This window comes from Nicotiana sylvestris, chromosome 1, assembly GCF_000393655.2.
Source record: "Nicotiana sylvestris chromosome 1, ASM39365v2, whole genome shotgun sequence".
Classification (NCBI taxonomy): domain Eukaryota; kingdom Viridiplantae; phylum Streptophyta; class Magnoliopsida; order Solanales; family Solanaceae; genus Nicotiana; species Nicotiana sylvestris.
In genome coordinates this window covers 99,577,669-99,603,882 of record NC_091057.1, presented here as the reverse complement: position 1 = coordinate 99,603,882, position 26,214 = coordinate 99,577,669, and the positions used below count along the sequence as shown (strand labels likewise).

General features: G+C 41.1%; 1 protein-coding gene across 1 annotated transcript; it reads right to left on the bottom strand.

Moving 5' to 3' along the window:
* Positions 1-3,473: 3,473 nt before the first annotated feature.
* On the bottom strand, positions 3,474-3,977 carry LOC138872574 (uncharacterized). Its single transcript, XM_070150842.1, has one exon. The coding sequence runs from the start codon at positions 3,975-3,977 to the stop codon at positions 3,474-3,476; it is 504 nt and encodes a 167-aa protein (XP_070006943.1).
* Between the last annotated feature and the right edge of the window lie 22,237 nt (positions 3,978-26,214).

Below are 26,214 nucleotides of genomic sequence, written 5' to 3'. Positions count from 1 at the left end.
GCGTATAGTGTGTTGTGGTGCATGTGCGTATGTGTTTTGTGAAGAATTGAGAGGTCGGCGGCGGCTCTTCTAACGACTAGTGGTGTGCTCGATCTGGACTGAAGAGGGAGTGATGCGACTCGCTGAGGGGTGTTTCTCGGTGAGCTGGGATGAGTCACTGGCGGAAAGATCGGGTATGGTGCGGCGGATAACTTCGTTGAGGTGGGTGGTGGTTGTTGATGTGTGTTCTAGGGTGGCTGGTGTTGGTGGTTCTCTGGAGGAGGGCAGCGGCGCCGGGGAGTTATGGGGTGGACGGCTGTGATCTTTTTGCTTAGGGGGACTAGGGTTAGCTCTCTTCTAGGGTTTTAGGTCTAAGAAAGAAGAATAAGTGGTCTCTTAGGGTTAGTTAAGTTAAAGAGGAAGGGGAGGTGGGCTAGGTCTTGTTGGGCTTCAAAATTGGGCCAAAGACTAAAGATGGACCTCCTTCATTAAAATGGGATAAACCATCGAAAAACTCAATCTTCCTTATAAAATGATATAAAATTTATAATATAAATATAAAACTAATTATAATTATTAAAATAAAAAATATAATATTGTGAAACTATTTTCTAGAGTATGTAAAATAAAAATTCTAGTAAAATAGTATCACTATAAAATATTAATGAAACTATTTTTTGTGATAAAATAAAGTAAATGAGTCAAAACTAGTTAAAATAGCGATATTAGACCTAACTAACTATTTAAACGCTAAAATGTGTAAAATCTCGGGGAGGATTAAAAATTACATGTCTACATTGGTGTCTAGTTTTCAAAAAGTTAAACCATTTATCATTTGGAGTTTTTTTACAAAAAGTTATGACCATTATACAAGAGGCTGTCTGAGAAGAGTTTGGAAATGGCTTTTGAGAATTTTGTTCATCGGGAACGCGATTGGTGACCCGCGAATGAGAAGAAGGGTTGCTTGGCAGTGTAAAAGTTTGAAAACATGGGTTTGTCTCATTTCATCTTATTTCCTCCATGGGAGACGACATAGGAGCGATTTTGGAGCTCCATCTTCACCATCTATGCCAAGGTAAGTGATTCGCACCTATTGCAAGTTAAATACTTGGATTATATTTAGATTTTAACATGGAAATTCATGGAAAATTAGTGAAAATTTGGGGTTTTGGTAGAAAATCTAAAAGTTGGTATTTTTGGATTTTGACCAAGAATTTGGGCATGGAATTGAGAATAAATTATATATTTGAGTTTTTGATGTTATGGGTTATGTTTATCTTGGAAAAGTTTTGGAATTCGGGCACGTTGGCTCGAGGGTTGATCTTATCGACTTTTCGAGCAGAGTTAGAAATTATTGTAAATTGGATTATAATAAGTATTGGAGTATATATTTATGGATTTGCACATTTATTGACTAGTTTTGGAGCGTTAGACATCTGTTTGAATTGTTGGAAAGGCTTGGGAGCTGGCTATGGAATTTCGGAGCAAGGTAAGTCTCCTTTCTAACCTTGTAAGAGAGAATTAACCCCATAGTTGAACTAAATTATTATGTGCTTCTATTTATGGGAGTTACGCACACACGAGGTGACAATAGTCCGTGTGTAGCTATTAGCTATGTCTGTGTCCGGATAGTTCTAGGATTACACCATGCCTTGTTGATATTGTTGTTGATTTATATTTATTGCTTGTCTTGAGAAGAAGCGAGATTGAGATAGCTTATTAAATGTTTGAACGGAGTTGAAATTGAGGAAAAATTGGGAACTTAAAATTTTTCATTTGAATGCGTATTTTGAAAAGAATTGAGGAATACTATAATAACTTAAGAAATCTATATGTAACCACGTCACACGTATGATCCGCGAGCGGGATAATTCCTTAAATTTATATTTGACCGCGTCGCATGTATGATTCACAAGCGGGGTAAATAGATGGATCTATGGTTCGCGCCGTTCGACCCTCGGCAGTTCACAGTTTAAATATTATGTTGGATCGGGTCGTACGACCTCGACATGATTTGCGTATGACTTGATTGATTGTTCTGGAAATTTTGATAATTGATGTGGCCTCATTGTCCGGAGATAAGAAAAGAATTATTTACCTGCTTCATGTTACTGAGTTTACAGTCTCCTTATAAAATTCATAATTTATTATATTATCGGTATATTATTGTTGGCCATAGTAAGTGTCGGAGTCAACCTCTCGTCACTACTTCTTCGAGATTAGACTCGATGCTTACGGGGTACGCGTTGTTTTCGTACTCATACTACACTTGTTGTACATTTTGTTGTACAAGAACATGCATGTCTAGTGGCCTTGTGGGTGCAGCAGCGTGGTTGATCCGGAGACTTAGGGGAGTTGCATCTTATGAGACGATCAGCTGCCATTAGAGTCTCCTTGAGAGTACTTGTATTTTCTTTTCTTTCTGAATTTGTATTCCGGACAGTTATTGTATTTTATTTTACTTCCTAGTAAATGCTCATGCACTTGTGACACCGGATTCTGGGATGATTATGGAATATTCAGTATTGAAATTGGAAAACATTATTATTATTTTGTAAAGTTCATCTTTTACTAGTTAAATTAAAGGAAATTTATGATTTTAAAAATATTAAAATGAGAATTTAATTAACTATTTAGTGTTGGCTTGCCTGACAGTGGTGTCCGGGGCCATCACAACTTTTAATGGATTTTGGATCGTGACACACGTCTCTCCGCATTTAATGCCGGCACATGCGTCACCCCACAATTTAACATCATGTTTGCCGATTATCGAAGTAATTACGGCCACAATTTTAGCATATTTCTTTACTTATACGCATCAAAATTCTTCATTCACACTTCATAATTCTCCAAATTTTCTCAAGCTCTCTTTACTCAACTAGCACTTTGTCTTCAACTTTTATTTAACCTTCTTCTTCAAAGAAAACCTTTCTTCCTGTTTGATAAAAATGGATTCTTCTTCGAGAAATATTATCTCCTTAAAAAAAAGGTAAAGCTAATGATGATGATCCTCCTGCAGTGAGCACACTCATTCCAAAAAGTCTTTTTATAACAAAAGACTTCGAAAAGAAGTATCCTTCCGCTAACCCTCGTACGTGGGTCGTTGGCGTGTGCCCTCCTTCCAATCGTCCTTCCAGCAATCCTGATGTGAAATAAGACTGTCATTACCATTATTTGAATATTATCGCTCCTGATCTGGTGGGGCGGATAACCTTACCTAAGAAGGATTTCACGTATTTTTAGTGTGTCCCTTCACTTTAGGGTCATTCTCTTTGAGCGGGGAGCTTCATTCTGTTATTGTGGTGTTCTGCATCCGCTACCAGATATTCCTGGAACAAGTAAGTCCTTTTGTGTTGAGGACATTCGCTTGTCTTTAGTGTCTGTGCCAGGAGACGGGAGAGGATCTAACCCTAGATTGATTAATGAACCTTTATTCCCCAAAGATCTTTTGCGGGGGAATGATAACCTTTAGCAAACGTGGCCACCATGCCCTACTAGCCAGCATGGACGTTGACAACGTCCATAGATGGATGGAACGGTTCGTTGCAATTGCATGACAACTTTTCTCCATCTTGATTTTTTAGCTCGTATGACCCTTTCCCGGTGATAGCTGAAACTCGGTAGGGGCCTTCCCATGTTGGACCCAGCTTCCCTGCATTGAGCTCCTGGGTGTTCTGAGTTACTTTCCTTAAAATCAAGTCTCCAACTTTGAAATAACGGAGGTTGGCTCTTCGATTGTAGTATCTTTCTATTCTTTGCTTTTGGGCTGCCATCCGGATATGCGCCAAGTCACTTCGTTCATCGAATAGCTCCAAATTGACCAATATCGCTTTATTATTTATTTCTTCATTTGTCTGGAAATATCTCAGGGTAGGCTCCCCTACTTCCATCGGGATCAATGCTTCTGCTTCGTACACAATAGAGAAGAGAGTCTCCCCCATGCTCGATTTGGGCGTTGTTCGACATGCCATAGTACTCCTGGCAGCTCTTCTGGCCATTTACCTTTAGCTTCTTCCAATCTCTTTTTGAGATTTTGTAAAATAAACTTGTTTGTTGATTCTGCTTGACTATTTGCGCTCGGATGATAGGGTGATGATGTGATCCTTTTGATCTTCAAGTCTTTAAGAAACTTTGTGACCTTTGCGCCTATAAATTGTGGCCCATTGTCACAAACTATCTCTTTTTGTATTCCAAATCTGCAAATTATATTCTCCCATAAGAAGTCTACCACTTCATATTCACTGATCTTCTGGTATGGACGTACTTCTACCCACTTAGAAAAATAGTCAGTTAAAATCAAAAGAAATCTTACCTTACTAGGAGCTGGCAGTAGTGATACGATGATATTCATTCCCCACTTCATGAACGACCACTGCGATAAATTGAGTGCAATGGCTCTGTCGGTTGATGTACCAACGATGCTTAGAGTTGACATTTATCACATTTTTGAACATAGGTTTTGCATCTTGTTCCATCTAGGGCCAGTAGTATCCTGCCCTAATTAATACTAACACTAAGGAATCTGTGCCTGAGTGATTTTCGCAAATCCCTTCGTTGATTTCTCGCATAACATAATTAGCTTCGGAGGCTCTCAAACATCGGCCAACGGTCCTTGGAAAGATCTTCTGTACAATTGACCCCCCTTGAAGCTATATCGAGTTGTTTAGTATGCAGTGCCCGGGATGCCTTAGGATCTTCAGGCAATCTGTTGTGCTCGAGATAGTCAATAATCTCATTTCTCCAGTCCTAGACTAAATTAGTCACATTTACCTCGTAATAGCTATCTGTGTCCAATATCGAATACCTAAGTTGTACTATCGTACCAGAGTCTGATCCCTTCATCTTTGTGGATGATCCAAGGTTAGCTAGTGCATCTACTTTATGCCTGGACTTTCATTACATATTGTTGCATGCGTTCCTCTTTGGCTTCGAAGATCTCGTATACCTAATTTACCACCAACTGGGAGTCACATTTGATTTCTATGACCTTGAAGTCCAGTCCCCGGGCAAATTCAAGCCCTACAATCAAAGCCTCATACTCCGCTTCATTGTTAGTCAAAGACACAGTTCTTATGGCATGCCTAAGGGTTTCTCCAAAAAGCATGGTTAACACTATGCCAATCCCGGACCCTTTCATATTGGAAGCTCCATTTGTGAATAAAGCCCAAACTCTTGAAGTTGATTTCGACACCATTACTACTTCTTTTGTAGCCAGAGGTAAAAGTCCTATACTGAAATCAACCATAAAGTCAGCCAAAACTTGTGACTTAATTGCATTCCTATATTTATATTCTATGTCAAATTCGCTCATTTCGATAGCCCATTGGCCAGCCTACCTGGGATTTTAGGTTTATGGAGAATATTTGCATTGGAAAATTGGTTACCACAAGTATCGGGTGACACTGTAAATAAGGCCTTGTCTTTTGAGCGACAACTACGAGGGCTAAGGCCAATTTTTCCAGATGCGGGTAGCGAATTTCTTCTCCCGTCAAAATTTTACTTACATAATAAATAGGATATTGTGTACCTTCGTCCTCGGGGACTAAAACAACACCTATCGCTACCTCCTAGACCGCTAAGAACAACACCTATGCCAGAATGCCTTTCTTCGGTTTTGACAGTAACAAAGGACTTGACAAATACCACTTCAGATCCATCAAAGCATACTGGCATTCCGGTGTCCACTCAAATTTATTCTTATTTTTGAGAAGTGCAAAGAAATGATGGCATTTTTTTCGAAGATCGGGAAATGAATCTGCTCAAAGCGGCTAGTCACCTCGTTAGCCTTTGAACCTCTTTTACGCTTGATAGCCGGTCCGGGATGTCTTCAATGGCTTTGATTTTTTTAGGGTTAACCTCAATCCCCCTCTGCGACATGAGGAATCCCAGGAAATTATCGGAGCTGACCCCAAATGCACACTTCCTGGGATTAAGTTTCATGTTGTGTTTCCTCAAGATGTCAAAGGTCTCTTGCAGGTGTTTCAGATGGTCACCTGTGTTCAAAGACTTAACCAGCACATCATCTATATAAACTTCCATATTTTTCCCTATTTGCTTCTCAAACATTTTGTTTACGAGCCATTGATAAGTGACTCCAGCGTTCTTTTGCCCGAAAGACATCACATTGTAACAATATGTGCCAAAATTCATCATGAACAAAGATTTTTCCTGATCCTCCGGGTTCATCTTGATTTGGTTGTACCCGGAGTAAGCATCAAGGAAACTTATCAACCCATGGCCAGATGCCGCATCAATCATTTGATCAATGTTTGGCAATGGGAACGAGCCTTTTGGGCATGCCTTATTTAAATACTTAAAGTCTACGCACATGCGAAACTTATTATTCTTCTGTGGAATTACTACTACGTTAACTAGCCAGTCAGGATACTTTATCTCTTGGATTGAATCGATATTAACAAAGTGACTTACCTCTTTTTTGACAAATTTGTTTCTGACCTCGGCAATAGGACATTTTTTCTATCTTACCGAAGGGATGCTGGGGTCCAGGCTTAGTTTGTGGATGGCCACTTATGGTGGGATACCTTTCATATTCGCATGCAACCACACAAAACAATTGACATTAAATTTATAAAATTCAATAAATCCATACCTGAGTTCGGGGTGTAGTCATGTCCCCAAGTGGAACTTCCTCTCCAAGAACTTTTTGAATAATGCGACTTGTTCGAGTTCTTCCACTATGGACTTTATTGTGTCTGTCTCTTCTGGTACATGGAAATACCTTGGAACCTGATAGGATTGCGACGACTCTTCCCCCTGGTTGACTTCGCTAGGCTCGGGAGCATGCGCCAGTTCCTGTAATTGTTATGCCACATGTGCCTTCCCTTTGCTACAGGAGATTGAGATTGCATTCATATCCCTTACTGTCGGTTAGTCACCTCTTATTTGTGTAATTCCCTCGGGAGTTGGGAATTTTAGAAACTAATGATATGTTGACGGCACAACCTTTATCTAGTGCAACCATGGTCTCCCCAAGATGATATTGCAACCCATATCACCGTTTACTACCATGAAAAGGGTGGTCTTCATCACCCCCTCGGCATTCGTGGACAGCAGGATCTCTCCTCAGGTTGTCACAATTGCCAAATTGAATTCGGCGAGAAGTTTCGTGGCCGGAATAATGCTTCTGGTGAGCTTTGCTTGCTACAACACTCTCCACTGGATAATATTGGCTGAACTTCCTAGGTCCATCAGAACACGTTTAATTTTAAAATCTAAGACATTTAGAGAGATTACTAGGGTGTCGTTATGCGGTAGCAGCTGTCCATCTGCGTCTTCCTAAGTGAAACTTATTTCGTCCTTTGCGACTTCCCGGAATCTCTTGTTGTGTGTTACCGATGCCTCTGTCTTTTTGCCGCCAAAAATGTCACATCGTTAATCTCGTTCCCCCCCAAAAATCATATTGATCATCAAACGTAGAGGATCGTCTCCTTATTTTGAAGGCTTCATGTTATCGCGACTGTGATTGTAATTATTTTTAGCCCGACCACTCAAAAACTTCATGACATGGTCGTTTTTCAGCAATGTTCCCACCTCTTCACTCAGTTGTCGACAGTCACCAGTCTGGTGATCATTTGTCCTGTGGTATTTGTACCACAAATTAGGATCCCTATGGCTTGGATCAGATCTCATTGGCTTTGACAGCTTTGTTTCTTTAATATTCCTTATAGCCAACACATGTTCCACTATCTGACATTGAAGATGTATTCGAAAAGTTTGGGGTAGGAAGAATCTCGAGAACCTGACGTTTCCTTGTCCTGCAACGACCTGTTATTTTGGCCGCGATCAGTTCTCCTATCGGTAGTGAATCTATCCGCCGACCGGAAATCTCTGGCTTCGGCCCATTCATAGGGAATAAATCGACCCCTTGAAGACCACCGATTTGTGTTGACATCTTTCGATTTTTCTTTATTCTTTTCCCGATCCTGACCCCTAACCGACGCCGAGAAACCGAATTGATCAACCTTAATTCTTATCTTTGACTCGTACCAGTTGTTAATATCTGCTCAAGTTGTTGCTAGGAACTCGAGCAAACTTTCTTTCAACTTCGATGAAGTGCCAGAACTTCTCGGATTCATACCTTTTGTGAATGCTACAGCTGCCCATTCGTCCGGTACGGCCTGTAGCAACATTCTTTCCTTCTAGAATCTGGTCACAAACTCCTATAACAACTTAGATTCTCCTTGTGCAACCTAGAATATGTCGGCTATTCGGGCCTGTACCTTTCAGTCCCTGATATAGGGCTTGATGAAAGAGTCCATAAGCATCTCAAAAGAGTCTACGGAGTACTCGGGCAAAATCGAATACCATGTTAGGGCTCCCTTCGTAAGAGTCTCCCCAAACTTTTTTCAATAAAACTGACTCAATCTCGTAGGGAGCTAAATCATTTCCATTCACCTTCGTTGTATAGGTGGTGATGTGATCTTGAGGATCTGAAGTCCCATCATACTTTGGCATGTCCTGAAATTTAAACCGCTTCGGGATCAATTCTGGTGACGTGTTTGGTTTGAACGGCAATTATATGTACTTTTGAGTCCGGACCTCTCAGCATTGATGGTGTGGCTGAAATTTGATCCATTCGGGCCTTTATTTCCCTCATAAACTGCATAAGTTCAGTTTTAAAGGGATCATTTTTATTATTGCTATCGGGTCAGCCACCGTTCCCCCCGGTCCCATCGAAGCCAACCTCGCCCATCGGGGTATTGTTGTCAATCATTTGCGTTGTTTGATTTGCAGGAACACTAGGAGGAACTAGACCTCTTCCATTCGCGTTGTTGGAAGCACCTTGTTTATCGTGAAAATGATAATAACAATTAAATTTGCTGATGGGACTCTAAAAATACGTGATCTATTTTTATGCTAGTTGTTAAGCAGTTGATGCTAGGTATGTGAAGACAAAAGATAAAATGCGAGCTAAAATGGAATTATAATCGAATTGAGGGGTTAGCTATTCTAGCCTCGGACGGACCGATGAGGGGCCTTGAGGTCGATGCCTAGGCTCGGCTCAAGCTATAGAGGATAATCGGGAAAGGTCTAACAGTTAGAATATAATTAAAAGAGGCTCTTTATGGCCAGTAATAAGCAATAAATGAAGAACAAGTATGAAAGTAATAAGCAGTAGCAATAGTGTCTAGAGAGTATGTTAGAGAGAAAAAAAAAGTTCTTGTATATTTCGTGTAGAATAGTTGAAGCAACAGTCGGGCTTTACAGAATGGCAAGGATCCTCTTTATATAGGAGGGGAATCCCAACATAGTACAAAATGCATTAAATGTAAAGGTAAGTAGATGGGATGTCTAGACGTGACACCAGGCTCTGCCGGTGCTATCTGCTAACCTTGGGGACTCCCCATCCTCGGCATCATCGTTGGGTCGAGCGTAAATGGACGTCGAGGGAGAGAACTCGACCTCAACCTCGTAGCCTCGAGATCTCGATATGACTTCTCGAAAACACCTTAATGACGAGGAATTGGACCCTCTGATTTCACCGTATATAGATTGTCCCCGCGATTCTTAGAGAGAAGCGACAAGAAATGATTTTGACATCTCACTCTGCGGTCTTCCCGTAATGACGTTGTGCTGATGATGCAAGCTTCCATGATTATCGAAACTTTTTATCGTCTCGCATTTCCAGGACCGTTCAACATGTTGCGGTTTCTCATTCTTCAGAGACATAATGTCGTCGTTGATTTAGCTCCCATGGACGCATTGAATGCGCCTGTCGTTACGTCTCTCGAGGGCGATAATAGCACCGTCCGTTACGTTACCCCTCTTTCTATAAATAGGGGTCTCCTAGGATCAACTTTTTACCCAAGTATCTTTCCATACCTATCCATTCCTCCTTTCTCACTATCTTTATTCTTTGTCATTCACCATGTTTGGGGCTCATGGCCTCAAGATTTTGTGGCGATATCAGGCATGCAACAGCCTATCTTCCGGACTTTCGCTGGTCGTACGAGATTACGCTGTTTTCATATTATTGTTGTTGTCTCCATCAGCTTGGGACGATGAAGCAGAGGACCGATTTCCTCCGACCCGAGGAAATATTTGGATTATACACCACTGCTCAAGAGGGGCCCGGATTATACACCGTTGCTCACCCTTCCCCCTCATCTTGGCACATTACTCCCTTTTTGGATTCCTTGGGGTGTGGCGGAACTGTCTACTAACTGTCACCTCCCATGCCGGGGCAACGTCTCAAGAAGTGGCTTTACAGCAATAGTATGGCGAAATCCATACTAGCCAGATTTTTCACTCGGCCACTTCTTCGTTCCTTCCTGCCTTTTCCGCGTTACTTTGCTCTTCTCCATCGCATTCCCCTTTATCGTCTCTCCTTTTGAAGATGCCATTCTGGGGAATTGAGATAGGACTCCCAAGGGGATTGTGCTCGGAAGATATTGTCTTTGAGGACGCGTGCTTGAGGAGATGATATCGAAAATGTTGCTGTCGAGGGCGCACCTTTGAGAACAGGCTAAACTCTTAGGCTTATATTGTATGCACACTCTTCTACTTTTTTGTTCCCATGTAAGGACCCCTCGTGGGCTTTTGTAATCATATGTAAGGACCCCTTGTGGGATTTTGTAATGGAATATTTCGTGAATACAAATATTTTTTACGATTTGTCTTCGATGCTTGCTACATTCTTTTATGTTTGTAGAGACTATGAATGCATGACTCTATCTATCATTGCTAATACCGAACCCGGGTGCGAGCATACCTTCCAGCCTTTGGTTGATAACAACGGCTTCGCACGGAATCCCTTGTGATTCCTTGGATCGAACCTGAATAAGGTCGATAGACTCGGGTTGTTGGGACCTTGACTTCGAGTAAAATGAGAATAATGTTTCGGGCCTTGGAATCATGACTTACTAGTTAAACTCCATGGTAACCTTTGAGAAAAAATTTGCTCGGGGGCCCGTAGGCAGGGGATGCCTTTGATCTCTTGAGGGCATTCCCCGAGCAGAGATTCGTTCAAATTCGGACCACCTAGAAACAACTCTGGGCTCAGTTTGAATAGCCTTATGGTGTTGTAGATAGATATTTAAAGAGGGTTTGTCCGATCTTGGACGGTACCCGGGGCCAAGCCGATACTGGTGGAGTTCAAATGCTTATTCCCTTGGAGCCTGATTCCCTTTTGACAAAAATTCCCTGAAGTCAAGTATCTCATTTGGCGAAGAAGTCGTCGGCTCTCTAGAGCCTAGCCTTTTCTTGATGGGGGTCCTCGAGGTCGGGTACCACCTCAGGACTAGAGAGGGTGTTCTCGGTTAGTGTTCCTAACCGGCTTTGAGGCAGGTGAATCGTCACCGTTTTTTTCCACGCATAAATAGGGTTATTTCTGCCTTTTCGGGGGTTACCCCATTTTAAGCAGCTGTCTTTTTCTTTCCGTGTCATCCCTTTGGCACTGCAGCACTAACGCGTCTACACATATCCTCACTATTTTAGTTCTCTAATTTTTTGACCACCACGGCAACTATGTCGGGGTCTGTCTGACAAAGTGGAGAGAGCTCCGCCTCCAGTCTTTGGGACCATCGAGGTATGCTGACTTTGCAGTGTCGATTGACTACGCCTTTTGTTATTATTGTCGAGGAAAATGGAGACTGGGTATGGATGAGTCGCTATGCCTGGGTATGGACCGCTGACATTATACCCGAGGAGCTTATGCCATTCACTGAGGAAGGAAGCTATACTCGTAAGTGGTGCATCTCGTGCTTTATCAGTTCTGTCTAAGGCAAAAGTTTCGTAATCATGCCTTCTTCTCTTTCTCTACAGCGGTTTCATGGGTGTCGGGCGACGTTCATGATTTGCCGGACTAGGTCCGAGAATTGGCGACCCACTCAATTTGTGAGGAACGTGAGTGGCGAGTTTTTCCCCGGGGCAGGTGGGAAGCGAAATATCATGGTGAGTGTTGTGCTATTCCTCCCTTGCTACCACCTTCTTTTTTCATTGACGGCATTTCGGGAGATACTAGAGACCCGGGACCACATATGCCGAGTGATAGTGCTTCGACCAAAGCAATCTCTTTTAGGGTTGAAGGGACTGTATTGGCAGGTGTGCGTTTGGCCTTCGAGGAAGCCCAACGGCTTCACTTTGCGGTGAGTTTCGGCACAGGTTGTTCGAGCTTTACGCCCTCCTTTCCCTACTGAGTTTTCTTTTGCAGACATTTGACAAGCTCGAGTCCAGGATACTTTGTTGTGAAGCCAAGGTATGGGAAGCCCTGGATGAGGAGAGAACCCTAAGGCTCTTTAGTGATGAAAAAGAGATAGAGTTGGTGCATTTTGCAGTGTGAGGCGAGCCGCAACTTAAACTGCAAAAACCACCTAAAGAAGTGGGTAGCTTTCTACCCCAAATGAATGTGCATTCCGCCTTCTGTCTCCTGGGTCTGACACTTAGTTTATTTTTGTTGTAGAAAAAGACGGAGGCCCTGGAATGCCTTGAAGGTGAAGTTTGCCGGGCCAGGTGCGAGCGTGATGAATTGAAAGCTCGGGCGGAGGCTCGGGCTTTAGGGGGATGAATGCTCTGGCTGAAGTTCCTGCTTTTGAAGCTCAACTTCGCCTAGCTCGCGACAGTGCTTTGGCTCAGACAGAAATGTTTGAAGAGATCGAGTTCGAGCTTTCAAAAGATGGGGCTGAGGTCGTTGATTCCCGGGTAGAAGCTGCAATGAGTTGGACTGAGGCTGACCAAGAGATGACGATCTATTCAAGGGATGTTGCCGATGCTTAAGCCAAGCTGAAAAGGATCCTCCGTCATGAAGGAGGATTGGAGAATATGCTCGTTGCAAGTCTTTAAGGAAGTCCCTCGAAGAGACCCTTGATAGGGGTTTCGCCCTCCCGGAGGAGCTAGCGCAAGAAAAGGCGGGTGAGTGTGATGCTCGATTGCTTTCACCCGATGCCGAGGAAAGTGAGGATGAAACCGGCAGGCCGTAGCCCCCAGGGGGGAGGGTATAGATTTTATCATCTGTATGTAATATTTCCAAAGTGTGTCTGTAGCTGGAGGTTGCATCTCTTGCATGTGTATGAAAGAAAACCCTGTGGCTTTACTCCTTTCGCATCTTTTTCTGCCCTGATCTTGGCCAGGCGAGCTGGTTCTTGCGTTGATATGAACCCTCTGGGAAGCGACATAGTCTAGGGGCTCTTTGGGTTGGCGACAATGGCTCTCATACTTTGGGTCGATGAGACCTTTAGCATAAGCTGGCATTAGAGCTCTTATGCTTTTCCCTAAGTCATTTGTATTTTAACTATTTTGGGTTCAGTCTCCGAGTCGGGTTTCGACTCGAGCTCAATCTACCCTCAAGTTTTGCATTTGTGTGAACTGGCGACAATGGCTCTTACGCCTTGGGCCGAAGTGACGTTTTAATGTAAGTTGGCAACAGTGGCTCTTACATTTTGCTTTAAGCATACATAGTTAACTATTTTGGGTCCACTCTCCGAATCGGGTTACGACTCGAGCTCATTTTGACCCTCAAGTTTTCAAATTTTTAGCTGGCGACAGTGGCTCTTACGTTTTTGGTCGTTACGACCTTTTAGTGTGTGGCCCTGAGGCTCGTTAGGCTGGAGACAATGGCTCTTACGTTTTTCCCTTAGGCATACGTAGACTTTATTTTCCTCTCGTTAAGGACTTTTTGAAATGATTTTGCCTGATTAGTCGTCGGTTCGGGAAGAACCTCGATTTCAAGTCGGTTGCAGTGATGTTTGAGCACCTCGGAAGGTTTAGCTTGTAGGTTGAGTAGCTCGAAGCCTTGTGATTTGGAGCTGACATGGTCGAAGCTCTTTTGCCTGTCAAGGGTAGCCTGTTTAACCGGTTCTTTTCGAAGTAGATTCGAAGTAATGGCCTATGATTTTGTAGCGACGATCGGGCGTCCCCGAGTCGCGTTAATTTGGTTGGTACAGCTGTATGACCGTAGTCGTTTGTGTTTGGACGGAGCCATTTTTGGTCCCGAGTATAGTAGTTTGGGCGTCTATATCAAGGGTATGCCTCTTTATGGGTCTTACAAATTCGATATATAGCCTAAACTTCGGGATCGAGTTTTATGCATGTAGTAAGGTCTTACAAAATTTTCATGCCGTCGAGGTCTTACAGGTTATTCATGCCTATTGAGGTCTTACAGGACCGAGTCTGCCCGCTCGGGGTCTTATGGCTGTCGCTCCCTCTTTTGTTTCCCTTTGGCGGGGAAGTCCGGGTTCTGACATTCCATGGGTGTAATGACTTATTTCTTTTGGGAATTAGGTATTTGAAAATTTTGCACCTAACGGATTACGGTGCATTAGGGCACCTAGAGTGATTAACTTTTGGGTTAGTTTGCATTATCAGAGATTAGGGTAAGGGCTCGAAGTAACCTCGAGGGGAAGGTGTTAGGCACCCTTCTTGGTCCACAACTGTAGGTCCCAACCGAACTTATATTCACAAATTAGTCCATTACAAGTAAACAATTGAATCAAATAGGTTGCAAGTAAAGCACGTTGGATAACTCAAGTAATATGATAAAGATTTGGATAAGTTGTAAAACAAAAGTTTTAAATAAAAAGGGAATTTTGGTAAAGGAGGGTTCCTAGGTTGGTTATCCTATAGGATCACTCCTCAATGAGAGGTTACACGTGACATTAGCGCGTAGTCATCATATCCCATATCTACCCTTCCCATCCCCTTATTGGTCATGCAAAGCGAGTGTTTAGTCAGCAATCTCTATTGCGTGTTGCTACCCGTCCTGTCTTAATGGTCCTGGGGGAGTTAGGACCTCTATCTATAGGTGGTTCTAGACGAACCCCTAAGGGTTTAAAAGGTGAAAATTCTAAGGCAACAAGCAAAACACTTAGGACTTTCAGCACATAGAAAGAAGCAATTAGAGGCTCAAAGTTTCCTCCTCAAATAAGCACATAACATCATGACTCAAGCACAATTAAGGTTTTTTATCAGACAGTGTCCTAAGGCAGGATATCTAGGTGAATATGCAGAAACAAGTAACTTATTTTTAGACACTCAGGAGTAGTGATCCTAGCAGTTGCCTATGGATTTTTTAAAGCCTGTTAGGATCAGAAAATATTAAGCAATAGAAACAGTTTTTAGAAATGCAGTTTTGAAAATGCCCTAAGGGCTTGCCTATACATGGAGTACTGATTAGCACATTTGTATAATGAAACAAAGCAAGTTTTGAAACGGATTTTCTGTGACACCTATAGGCATGATATCTAATGAGATTGAGGCAGTTTTAAAAAACTCGTTTCAGGAAATGTGGAATACTTAATTAAACCAATTCAGAAATGAACTAAGCGTGGACTAAGTTAAATTATTCAGACTAGCTTAGATTAACAGACAGGAATTTGAGTATGATTTCCAATAGGCATATATCTACGTTTGATACTGATTTTAAAAACTTGCAGGCATGGAAACATACATAACACTCGTTGTAACAGAATCTGAATTAAGTCCTATAGGCATGGCATCTATTAGTTAATCTGATTTTAAGACATTGAAGGCATGATTATTTGGAACCTATAGGCATAGTTTCTAAACATGACAAAGTGTAAAGCCTTATAAACATGATTTCTACTTGGTAAAGCAATCAGATTAAATGTAAAGTCCTACGAACATGATTTCTTCCCGAATTACCCCATAAACATGTATCTACCCACCCTTTTCACTAAATACCCCAATATATGTTTACAAGTTATTACAGACCAATGAATGAATTATATAAGTAAAAGAAAAATCAAGAAGCTATTCTATAGGGAGCCTCCGATTAGGCCCAGATTTCCAATGGCCTCAAATGCCTCAATTCCATAGACAATGACATAGTCTAGGTGCATCAAAGTTTTCTAATGATCTCAAGGATCCCGAGTAGTGCTTACACCTAGAATTGGTAACCAAAAATTAAACAAGTGCAGTGTGGAAAGGCCATCCTCAGTATGGCAGAGTTCAGAGGGTTCTCAAGAGGATCCCAAGGCAGTACACATACTGGAAGGGGCAGAACTTATTGACTAAGAGTAGAGTGAAAGTGATTGACACAAGTTGAGAGGTTTTAGTAAAAAACTGTATTAAAAGAGGAAGTCTGTTTGAAAGTAATGTAGTAAAACAACAGAGACTATTTGGAAAGAGATTGAAGAAATGAACAGAAGTCCAAACACCTTAGGACAGGTTTGTACATAGCCAGTAGTCACAGAATCAAAGTAGTCACAAATAGGGGTCAAGGGTGTTTGGGATACATAGAACACTTTGATTGCAAGGACATAATCAATCAAAGGTCTAGGAATTGGTATAGACATGCTCAGAAATAGCTAACCAGGCATAGTCACAAAACCAGACACAAAGAACAAGATCACTTACAGGGGGTGATAGGGATTTGGGGATTCATGGTGGTAAACACATAACAAGTAAGAGATGATTGGTAAGACATGCTCAGAAACACACATAAGGGGGAATATACTGATCTCGAGGAAGGGGAAGACATAATAACGTGCTAATAATGTAACCATCAACTACAAGTTTCGCAACAAAATCACAAATAGAAGCAAACTAGAAACAAAATGAACTGAAGCAATAAGAAAATCATATTGTTGTTGGGACTTTGAATTGAAACTAGAACATACCAGTAAAGAGGACAGTGAGCAGAATGAAAGAACAAGAGAACACAATGGTTAGTCTTGGATTGCAGCCAGCTAACTTAAAGCAGTAACAAGTAGTACAAAAGAGAGAATAGAAAGTTTGAGTGAGAGATAGTTTTTGAACCAAGAGTTCGTGTGTTGTGCTAATGAAAGACTAGTGTACTTATAGTTTGAAAGCAGGTAGTAAATAAGGTAAAAATCATAGTCCATTAGTAATTATGGAACTCAGAATCAGTCAATCAGAAAATCAAGGCAAGTACTCCCTTTAATTGAGGAGTTAACCTCAAACGGTCATAGACACATGACAAGTAAGTAAAGAAATCGTATAAGGCTGAACATGACAAATAAGGAAATATTTTTTGCACAGTACAAGTACACAATAGGTAATAGAGGCTAGGTTCAACACATTTAAATCAAGAAAAGTCTTAAGAAATCAATTTATAGCATGATTGACCATAGAATAAGGTCAGAAAGCATTTTACAAGGTAAAAATCATCAAAAATAATGCGCGGAATAAGTGAAACATCAATCACAAAGATTCAAGGATGCAAGAATAGGAGGTAGCATTGATTGAGCACCATTCTATAAGAACAAGCACATTATAAGCAAAATAAGAACCCTAAGAGGTCGAGTAGGACAAGAATCACATATAAAATTAGGGATTCATGTAGAGCATAGTATGAATTAGTAAGCTAAGCATGATACAGGTAGGAGAAGTGAAGAATTAGAAATATTGGTGAACCAAATAAGGCAAAATCACACAATAGGCAGGGATAACCACAATTAAGAACCATAACAAGCAAACATAGGGCAAAAAATCATAGAATCATATAAACATACAGATTTACTGAACACGTTATCAAACAGAACCCAAAAACCCAAGATTGGAACTAAGAAATTAGGGTTTTCCACATAGGCGAGTTGAAAAGGAAGTAAAGACATAGAATCAGTCAAGATATGCAAAGGATGGAAGATAAAACATGAAGAATTGATTTAAACAAAGTGTAGAAGAAGTTCCGAAAAACCCTAACTTTAAAAGAAAGTAAAACCACTTGAAATCGATGATTTTTTGCAAAAGAGGTTCGAGAACAGTGCAAAACATAGAAGGAACAGACTTGAATTGTTTAAAAATAGCACAGATCTAAGAGATACAAACAAAATTAGGGTTTCAAAGGAAACCCAAATAGAGATGAAGAACCTGTTTAGAACTTCAAAGATCGCAACAAATATAATGCGATTTTGCTCGAAATCACATCGGAGTAGCCATGAACAGCCAAAACAGCAAACCCTAGATATAAGTCAGCGTGGCCCAGGGCCCTTGAAGGCCTTAGAGAAGATGAACAAGGCAACGGAGGAGCCATTGGAGGCTTGGGGTTGAATGGTGGTCACCGGAGAAGACCGGAGAAGGGAGGCGGTTGAAAGAGGCTAATGTTAGGTTGAGATAAGAGAGGAGATGAGAGGATTTGAGGGCGGCGGAATTTTGGAAAATGAGATAAGGTTAGGGGTTGTTGGAATTAAAAAAGAAAAGGATTGATATGGATCGTTGATCTAGGAGATCAACGGCCAGGATTTGATCGGGTAGATGGGTTCCGGGTTTGGGTAAGTGTATATAGGGTCTGGGTCGGGCAATTGGGTAGGAAATTGGGATGGGGGTTGGGTTCAATTTAGGCTATAATCGAAATGCAAATCTAGCTATAATTTAAATAGCCAATTTTCCCTATTTAATTTATAATGAGTAAATTTCTAAAAAAAAAATAATTTTATGTACCAAAATGATTTAAAATATATATATTTATCATTTTAAAAATATAGGGACCAATTTTACGCATATAAACTGTAATTATCTATTAAATAGGCTAACATTCCAATTATATGCAATTTAGCTTAAAAAATACCAAATGCAATTATAAAAATGCATAAAAAATATATTAACCATATTTTGGCATAAGTATACAGATTAAATAAAGAAATCATCATAACAATAATTTGGAAAATAATTATTGGGGATTTTATGAATAAAAGGGAAGGAAATAAATCAATTTAAATCCTTAAAATTATGGAAAAATATAAAAACCTTGTGCATGCTTATATATGCACATATATGTTATTTCAAAGGTATTTATACATATAAAAATATATAAGAAAAAATTGGATATCAACAATGGCCTCGTGTTTTGATGAGTCAATGGAGGTGGCGTTTTGACGGCAGTTCCCGAGTCGTCGAGAGTTTCCTGACTCGGGAGCCATTTTTCGTAAACTTCACATTGACTCGTCGAGGGCTTATGATTTTGGAGATACCTACCCTGAGGTCGTGCGCTTTTCTTTTGAGATTTTGACGCCAGTCCCCGAGTACTCAAGGTGCTTTTGGTGTTGGAGATGTTTAGCAATTTCCGCGTTGCCTTATTTGGGGGCTTATGATTTTGGAGTCCCAACCCGGAAGTCATTTAAGTGTTGAATTATTGACGCCTGTCCCTGAGTATTCGGGACGTTTCCGGTGGAGGAATTATTTTTGCGAAGGTGTCGAGTCTCTTTTGGAGCGCAAGATGCCTTGACAAAAAGATGTTCTTCGATTATTTGATACAAGTGTACATTTAATCACCATCGGGGGCCCGTCTATATAGACACGGTTCGTTTGACCATTTGGCCCGGTACATTACTTTCCTATAGGGACCCTCGTTTGGCGTTTCTTGGTTTTTTTGAGCGGGAGGCTTCCGGGGAGGGAATGCCCCCCAGTGTTCGGGGTTGATTGCAAAAGAAGCCTCGAACATTTTTTGAGTTTCCCTTAGGTAGCATGCAGATGCTGCCTCGTTAAAAACCTTGTCGGTAAAACCCTTTTTCCGAATAAAACTCGATCAAAGGAAAAGAGTGCAACGGATACTTTAAAACCTTAAGGTCTTCGAGCTGGGTTAGCATTTTGACCGATTCGACTGGGTGCCTGCATAGAGGTTAGTCTAAAATATGAAATGAAAAGGGAGATGGTTATACCTTAATGTAAGACGCGCCGGTGATGTTTTAAGAATCAATATGTTCCAATCACTCGAGATGAGGATGCGGTATGGTCATTTATTTCATTTAATTTGGCTTGATCGAGGGTGTGGCTCGATTACCTTTCAGCTCTTTTGCGAGCGGAGGTGCCACATCATGCACCGCGAAAATTTCCATTGTAGCATGTTATTCCCCATAGACGGTTTTAATTCTGTCCTTCGTTGGGAACTTCATCATTTGGTAAAGGGTGGATGGTACCGCTCTCATACAGTGTATCCACGTCCGTCCAAATAAGGCGTTATACCTCATGTCTCCTTCAATGACATGGAATTTGGCATTTTGGGTCGCGCCGGCCACGGTGACCGGGAAGATGATTTCTTCTTTCGTTGTTTCACTTGCCATATTGAATACGTTGAGGACCCGAGTGGCGGGAATGATTTGGTCGAGCAGTCTGAGCTACGCTATCACCCTCGACTTGATAATGTTGGCCAAGCTACTTGGATCCACGAGTACACATTTTATTTGAAAATAATTTTACAAGGAAAAAGATTACCAGTGCGTCATTTTGAGGTTGAGACAAGGTCTCGGTGTCCTCTTCGCTGAATGTGAGGGTGTCCTCAGGAATATATCCACGGGTCCGCTTTTCTCTAGTGATGGATATTTTTATCCTTCTCATTAGGGGTTCTTGCGGGGCATCAACGCCTCCCATAATCATGTGGGTGACATGTTGTGGCTCGTTTGCCTCATTCTTCTTGGTTACCTTTCTTTCTCGGAACTGATTTTTGGCTCGATCGCTAAGGAATTCCCGGAGATGCCCTTTGCTAAGTAGTCAAGCTACCTCTTCTCGAAGTTGGTGGCAATCCTCGATACTGTGGCCATGTGTGTTGTGAAACTCACACACTAAGTTGTGATTCCTTTGTGAAGGATCCGATTTTATAGGCCTGGGCCACTTGGCATCCCTAATTTTACTAATGGCGAACACAATGTCCGATACATCAACGTTGAAGTTGTATTTCGACAAATGATGTGCACCTGTTGGCCCTGCATTCCTATCAAATCTGGCTCTGTTGATGAGTCCGCAAGGGTCCTGTTCTCGATCCATTCTCTGATCATTGCGAGGTAGTTTGCACCTCGGGGCATTCCTCCTATCTTTGATGTACGGCTGATATCTTTCTTTGTTTGGTTTCTGTTCCTTTGCCAGGAGCCTGCTTGGGTATACTGAGCCCGAGGGGGCCCCCAACTGGTCATCCTCGGCCTTGATTTTTGACTGGTACCGGTTGTGGACGTCCGACCAGGTCACAGCTGGATACTCGATCAAATTTTGTTTCAACTATTTTGAAGCCACCGAGCTTCGTTCGTTTAGACCTTAAGTGAAAGCCTATATTGCCCAGTCATCGGAGACTGGCGGTAGCTCCATCCATTCCATTTGAAAGCGGGACACGAATTCCTGCAGCATCTCATTCTCCCTTTGCTTAATTTTGAAAACGTCGGACTTCCTCGTCGCTACTTTGATGGCACCGGCATGTGCCTTTACAAAGGAGTCTGCTAGCATGGCGAATGAGTCTATGGAGTTTGGAGCCAAGTTGTGATACCACATCATAGCCCCCTTAGAGAGTGTTTCCCCGAACTTTTTCAGCAATACGGACTCGATCTCGTCGTTTTTTATATCGTTGCCCTTTACCGCGCAAGTGTAGGCAATAATGTATTCATTGGGGTCTGAGGTCCCGTTGTACTTTGGGAGTTTCGGCATTCTGAACTTCTTTGGAATGGGTTTCGGGGCCTCTTCTTTGGGGAACGACCTTTGTATGAACTTCTTCGAATCCACACCCTTCAGGACCGGGGGTGCGCCGGGGATCTAGTCGACCCTAGAGTTGTAGGTCTCGACCTTCTTATCGTTGGCTGCTATCATTTTCTCGCCTGATTCGATCCTTTTAGTTAGGTATTCGAGCATTTTAATGATTGCAGGGTTGGCCATCGATCCATTGTTGCTCGATATCTCAGGTATCTGTTCGGCTGGGGGAGCTGTCCCCAGTGCTACCGTGCTGGGAGTCTTCAGGTGGCTTTGCAGCTGAGCGATAGCCAACTATTGTGCCTACAACATTTCGAAAATAACATGAAGGCTAACTTCCCGTTCTTCCCAAGCTAGGGTTTTTTGGGCTTCCTGTTGGTCGCCATGTTGTATGCTCCTGTCGGTGTGTGAGGTTTCATCAACCTACTGTGCATCTTGCAAACCCGCGTCCGCTGGAATCGGTCCAGGCGCGTTGTCGGGGTTCTGTGGTGGTGCGCCAATAATTGGAACAACCACACCGTTTTCTCTGTGGTCTTCAAGGTTGTCGTTCTCAACTCAGTTCACTGAGCCAGACATTTTGACCTGAAATCGAAGATCTTGGACAAGAAAAGTGTGAAAGATAATTTGCATTGTGTAACGAAACCAACAAGAAAATAATCACTATTATTTTTAGCCCCACGGTGGGCGTTAAATTGTTTACCGTGAAAATGGTAATAACAATTAAATTTGTTGATGGGACTCTAAAAATACGTGATCTATTTTTATGCTAGTTGTTAAGCAGTTGATGCTAGGTATGTGAAGACAAAAGATAAAATGTGAGCTAAAACGGAATTATAATCGAATCGAGGGGTTAGCTATTCTACCCTCGGACGGACCGATGAGAGGCCTCGAGGTTGATGCCTGGGCTTGGGCTCGACCATCGGGGATAATCGAGAAAGGGATAACAGTTAGAATATCATTAAAAGAGGCTCTTTATGGCCAATAATAAGCAATAAATGAAGAACAAGTATGAAAGTAATAAGCAGTAGCAATAGTGTCTAGAGAGTATGTTAGAGAGAAAAGAAAGAGTTCTTGTATATTTCGTGTAGAATAGTTGGAGCAACAGCCGGGCTTTACAGAATGGCAAAGATCCCCTTTATATAGGAAGAGAATCCCAATATAGTACAAAATGCATTAAATGTAAAGGTATGTAGATGGGATGGCTAGACGTGACACCAGGCTCTGCCAGTGCTATCTTCTCACCTTGGGGACTCCCCATCCTCAGCATCGTCGTTAGGTCGAGTGTAAATGGACGTCAAGGGAGAGAACTTGACCGCAACTTCGCAGCCTCGAGATCTCGAGATGACTTCCCGAAAACACCTTAATGTCGAGGAATTGGACCCTCCGATTTCATCGTATACACACCCGACAACGATTGCTTTAATTTTGTCATGACTTGATCCTGCCGTGAGAGCTGGCCCATAATGGCCCTTTGTTGTTCCTTCAGGATCCTTACTGTTTCAACGACGTGTTCATCTTTAGCATCGTCAGGGGTTGCCTCTCGAACATGTCGTGGATATTGCCCATCGTGAACCGGCGTGGCCTTATTCCCCTTGTTGCGGGTATCACTGATGGAATCTTCGTGCTGAGGTTGATTTCCTTGGGCCTTAATGTTGTGTGTGGTATTGACACGGATATCTGCCATTTTTATAGATTTTTGCCAAGAACAAAGAATCAAACAAGTTAGTAATAGATGCAGGGATTAATTCAATTACACGACTGTCTATGTCCCATGGTGGGCGCCAAATTGTTTGCCCGTAAAATAATACGGTTGAATTTATACATGGTTTATAGACAAGTGAATCGATTTGATCCAAAAATAATAAATGAATTAGACAAAAATGTAAGACTTAGCCTTGAAATTGAAATAAAACGACAAATATCTTAGTCCCGAGCGCAGAGCTATCGGAGGCAGTAAGAACAATATAAATAAGCAAGAAAGTAAAATGTTATTGAGCTTTTGATAGAATATAATTTATGCTTGTCAGAAAATTCGTCCTCTTACAATGATGGTATAGCTCACTATTTATAGTTACATCTAGGGAACAAGGTCCTAGGATCAAACCCCTCTTAAATGACAATTATAAGGGCCATTGAAGATTGTGTAATGGTGGGTAATGAATGTCATATTTTTTGTACGAACCATGCACTTAATGCGATAGAATATTCTTCATTGAATGCTACCGGGTGGAAGGCATTTATTTGTCTTTATGAATATAATTTTCTCCGATGGCAAACGAGATCATTGCCTCCGAGGCCGACTGTCTTCTGTCTTCGGCTCTACGTGTCGCTTTCTTATGTGATCATTAAATATGAACATATTTTACCCTGTACAATATTGCCATTTACTTTTTTGTACAGAATTTGGTCAAAAAGCTACAATACATACAATTATATACAACTTGTACACAATTATATCAGTTGCGTATATGGTATGTTATGTTTAACCCGAAAACAAAATATACAGAATTTATTTATGTCCTCTTTTTCGAGTTTCAATCCAAAATTCCGATCAAAACCAGCTCGAATCTTTGCCAAATTTTCTCAAAATTGAGATGTAAATTTCAAAAACAAAATATTCCCAATCATTTGTAAGTTGTAACAATATCCAATCCAAACAAATAATAATTTTGTAAAATTTAATTTTCAAATTTAAAGCTTCAAAGCTTTTTAATAACTGTCAAAATAGCTACTATATTATTTTATTTTTACTGTTTTAAAATAACTAAACCAACAGATTCTTCGCTCTTTATCAAAACTAAATGAGACTAAGAGAGGACATTGGCAGAAAAAGAATCCAATTTCAAAAGTGGTTTTGATGAAAAAGCTGAAGGATCGAAGTAATAATATAAAATTTCTGTGATTATGTCAACGGAAATAGTAGTAGTAGTAAGAAATTCAAGCATATAATTTGTAGTGGATACTGACATACTGTATTGAATTAGGCTACTGTTCATCTTCAACTTTAATAATACAAACATCTGATAAAATGTTTTTCTGTGTCGTCATCATCGCCCCAAGAATTAAGAAATTCTTGAATGATCTGGAGAATTGTGTGGAGTGTTAATGAATTTAAAGAGATTTGAATCTGGAGAAGGAAAAAGAGGGTGAGAAAACGAGTAAAATTGGAGTCTAATACATTAATTTATATATAAATAATAAATTATATATGCTAGTAATGACTGGAGTCTAATTTAGTGTATGTTAGTATGCTACTATCATTTAAAATGTAGGACTTGCCAAGGAAAGAGTCTAATAAACATTACTTATTTGATTGCAAAGTACTACGGATACCTATATTTTCCAAGATAAAATAATAGAAAGCCAATGTCAAATTGCAGCTGTTTTCACACTTAACCGGCTCCATTGAAAAAAAGATCAAAATCAAGCCAACCGGTCAAATCCTTAATGAGGTAGTGACTTCCATCTCAAAATTTCAGTTGATTTCATTCTTGCCAATGTCATTATCCTTCTTTATTTTTGTCTTCTTTTATTTGCATGGAGTCAAGTCTTGAAACGCTAAAAACAATTTACACTCAGCTTATAGGTTTGACAATCTTGTGAAGGCCTTATTTGGTAGTCAATGCTCTATCATTACATTTTCTTTTATATTTCTTGAAATAAGAACGTGATCGTATTTTTGCATCCTTTGGACCTTGTATATGTGATGACCTGAGAGGTCATCTTATGAATTAAAATTAAATTCTGTCTTCTCAGACCTTAAAAACCTCATATTATTCCTATTTCCGAAAAGCTTTTATGTTGGAAGTTGATAAAAATAAGGATTTTTGCTTCAAAACTTCATTTGAGTTGACTTCGGTCAATACTTTTGGTAAACGGACCCGGATTTGTATTTTGACAGTCCCGGTGGGTCCGTATCAAAATATGGGACCTGAGCGTATGCCCGGAATCGGAATCGGAGGTCCCTAGCTCGAGTTATAAATTTTTGTTGAACATTGAAAGTCTAAAAATGTAATGGTTTTTGTCACACCTCCTTTTTCACCCGCGCCGCCGCAAAGGGGTGCGGAGGGGAGTTTTTCCAATTAAAGGACAATCGAAAAGGGATTTTATTTAAAGATTCAGAATCGCCACTTGGGAGATTTCTGGTGTCCCAAGTCACCGGTTGAAACCCGAATCGAGGAAAAGAATGACTCTGTTTAACAGTCTGCGCACCAAAAATCCGGATAAAGAATTTTGTTAACCCGGGAGAAGGTGTTAGGCATTCCCGAGTTCCGTGATTCTAGCACGGTCGCTCAACTGTCATATTCGGCTTGATTATCTGATTTTATACAATTATGAACCTATGTGCAAATTTTAACTGTTTACCGTTTTTGTTATTATTTATTCAAAGAATTGCAACGTCGTGAGAATGCATCTCGAATTGCGCCACATAAATGTACCCGCAATTTTCGATACGTTCCAACTTCGTTGAGATTTGGATTTGGGTCACATAAATGTGCACCCGAGTTTAGGAAGATAACATTATTAAATACGCGCCTAAAGATACTAACGCATTGTTATTTTGAGAAAAGCCGTAAAGTTCGCTATGCGTCCTGTCTCGAAATCTAAGCATTTGAAATAACTGTCCGTTGAGGGCCCCGCAGTTTGTGTATTCTTGTTTGTCGAGGCTCGTCTCATTCATTATTTTTTAAAGGAATTTGCAACGTCATGGAAATGCATCTCGAACCACGTCACAATCAATGTACCCGTAATTAACGACACATTTCGACTTCATTGAGATTTGTATTTGGGTCACATAAATGTGCACCCGAGTTTAAGAGAGTAAATTATTTAAAGTGCGCCGGAAGTGAC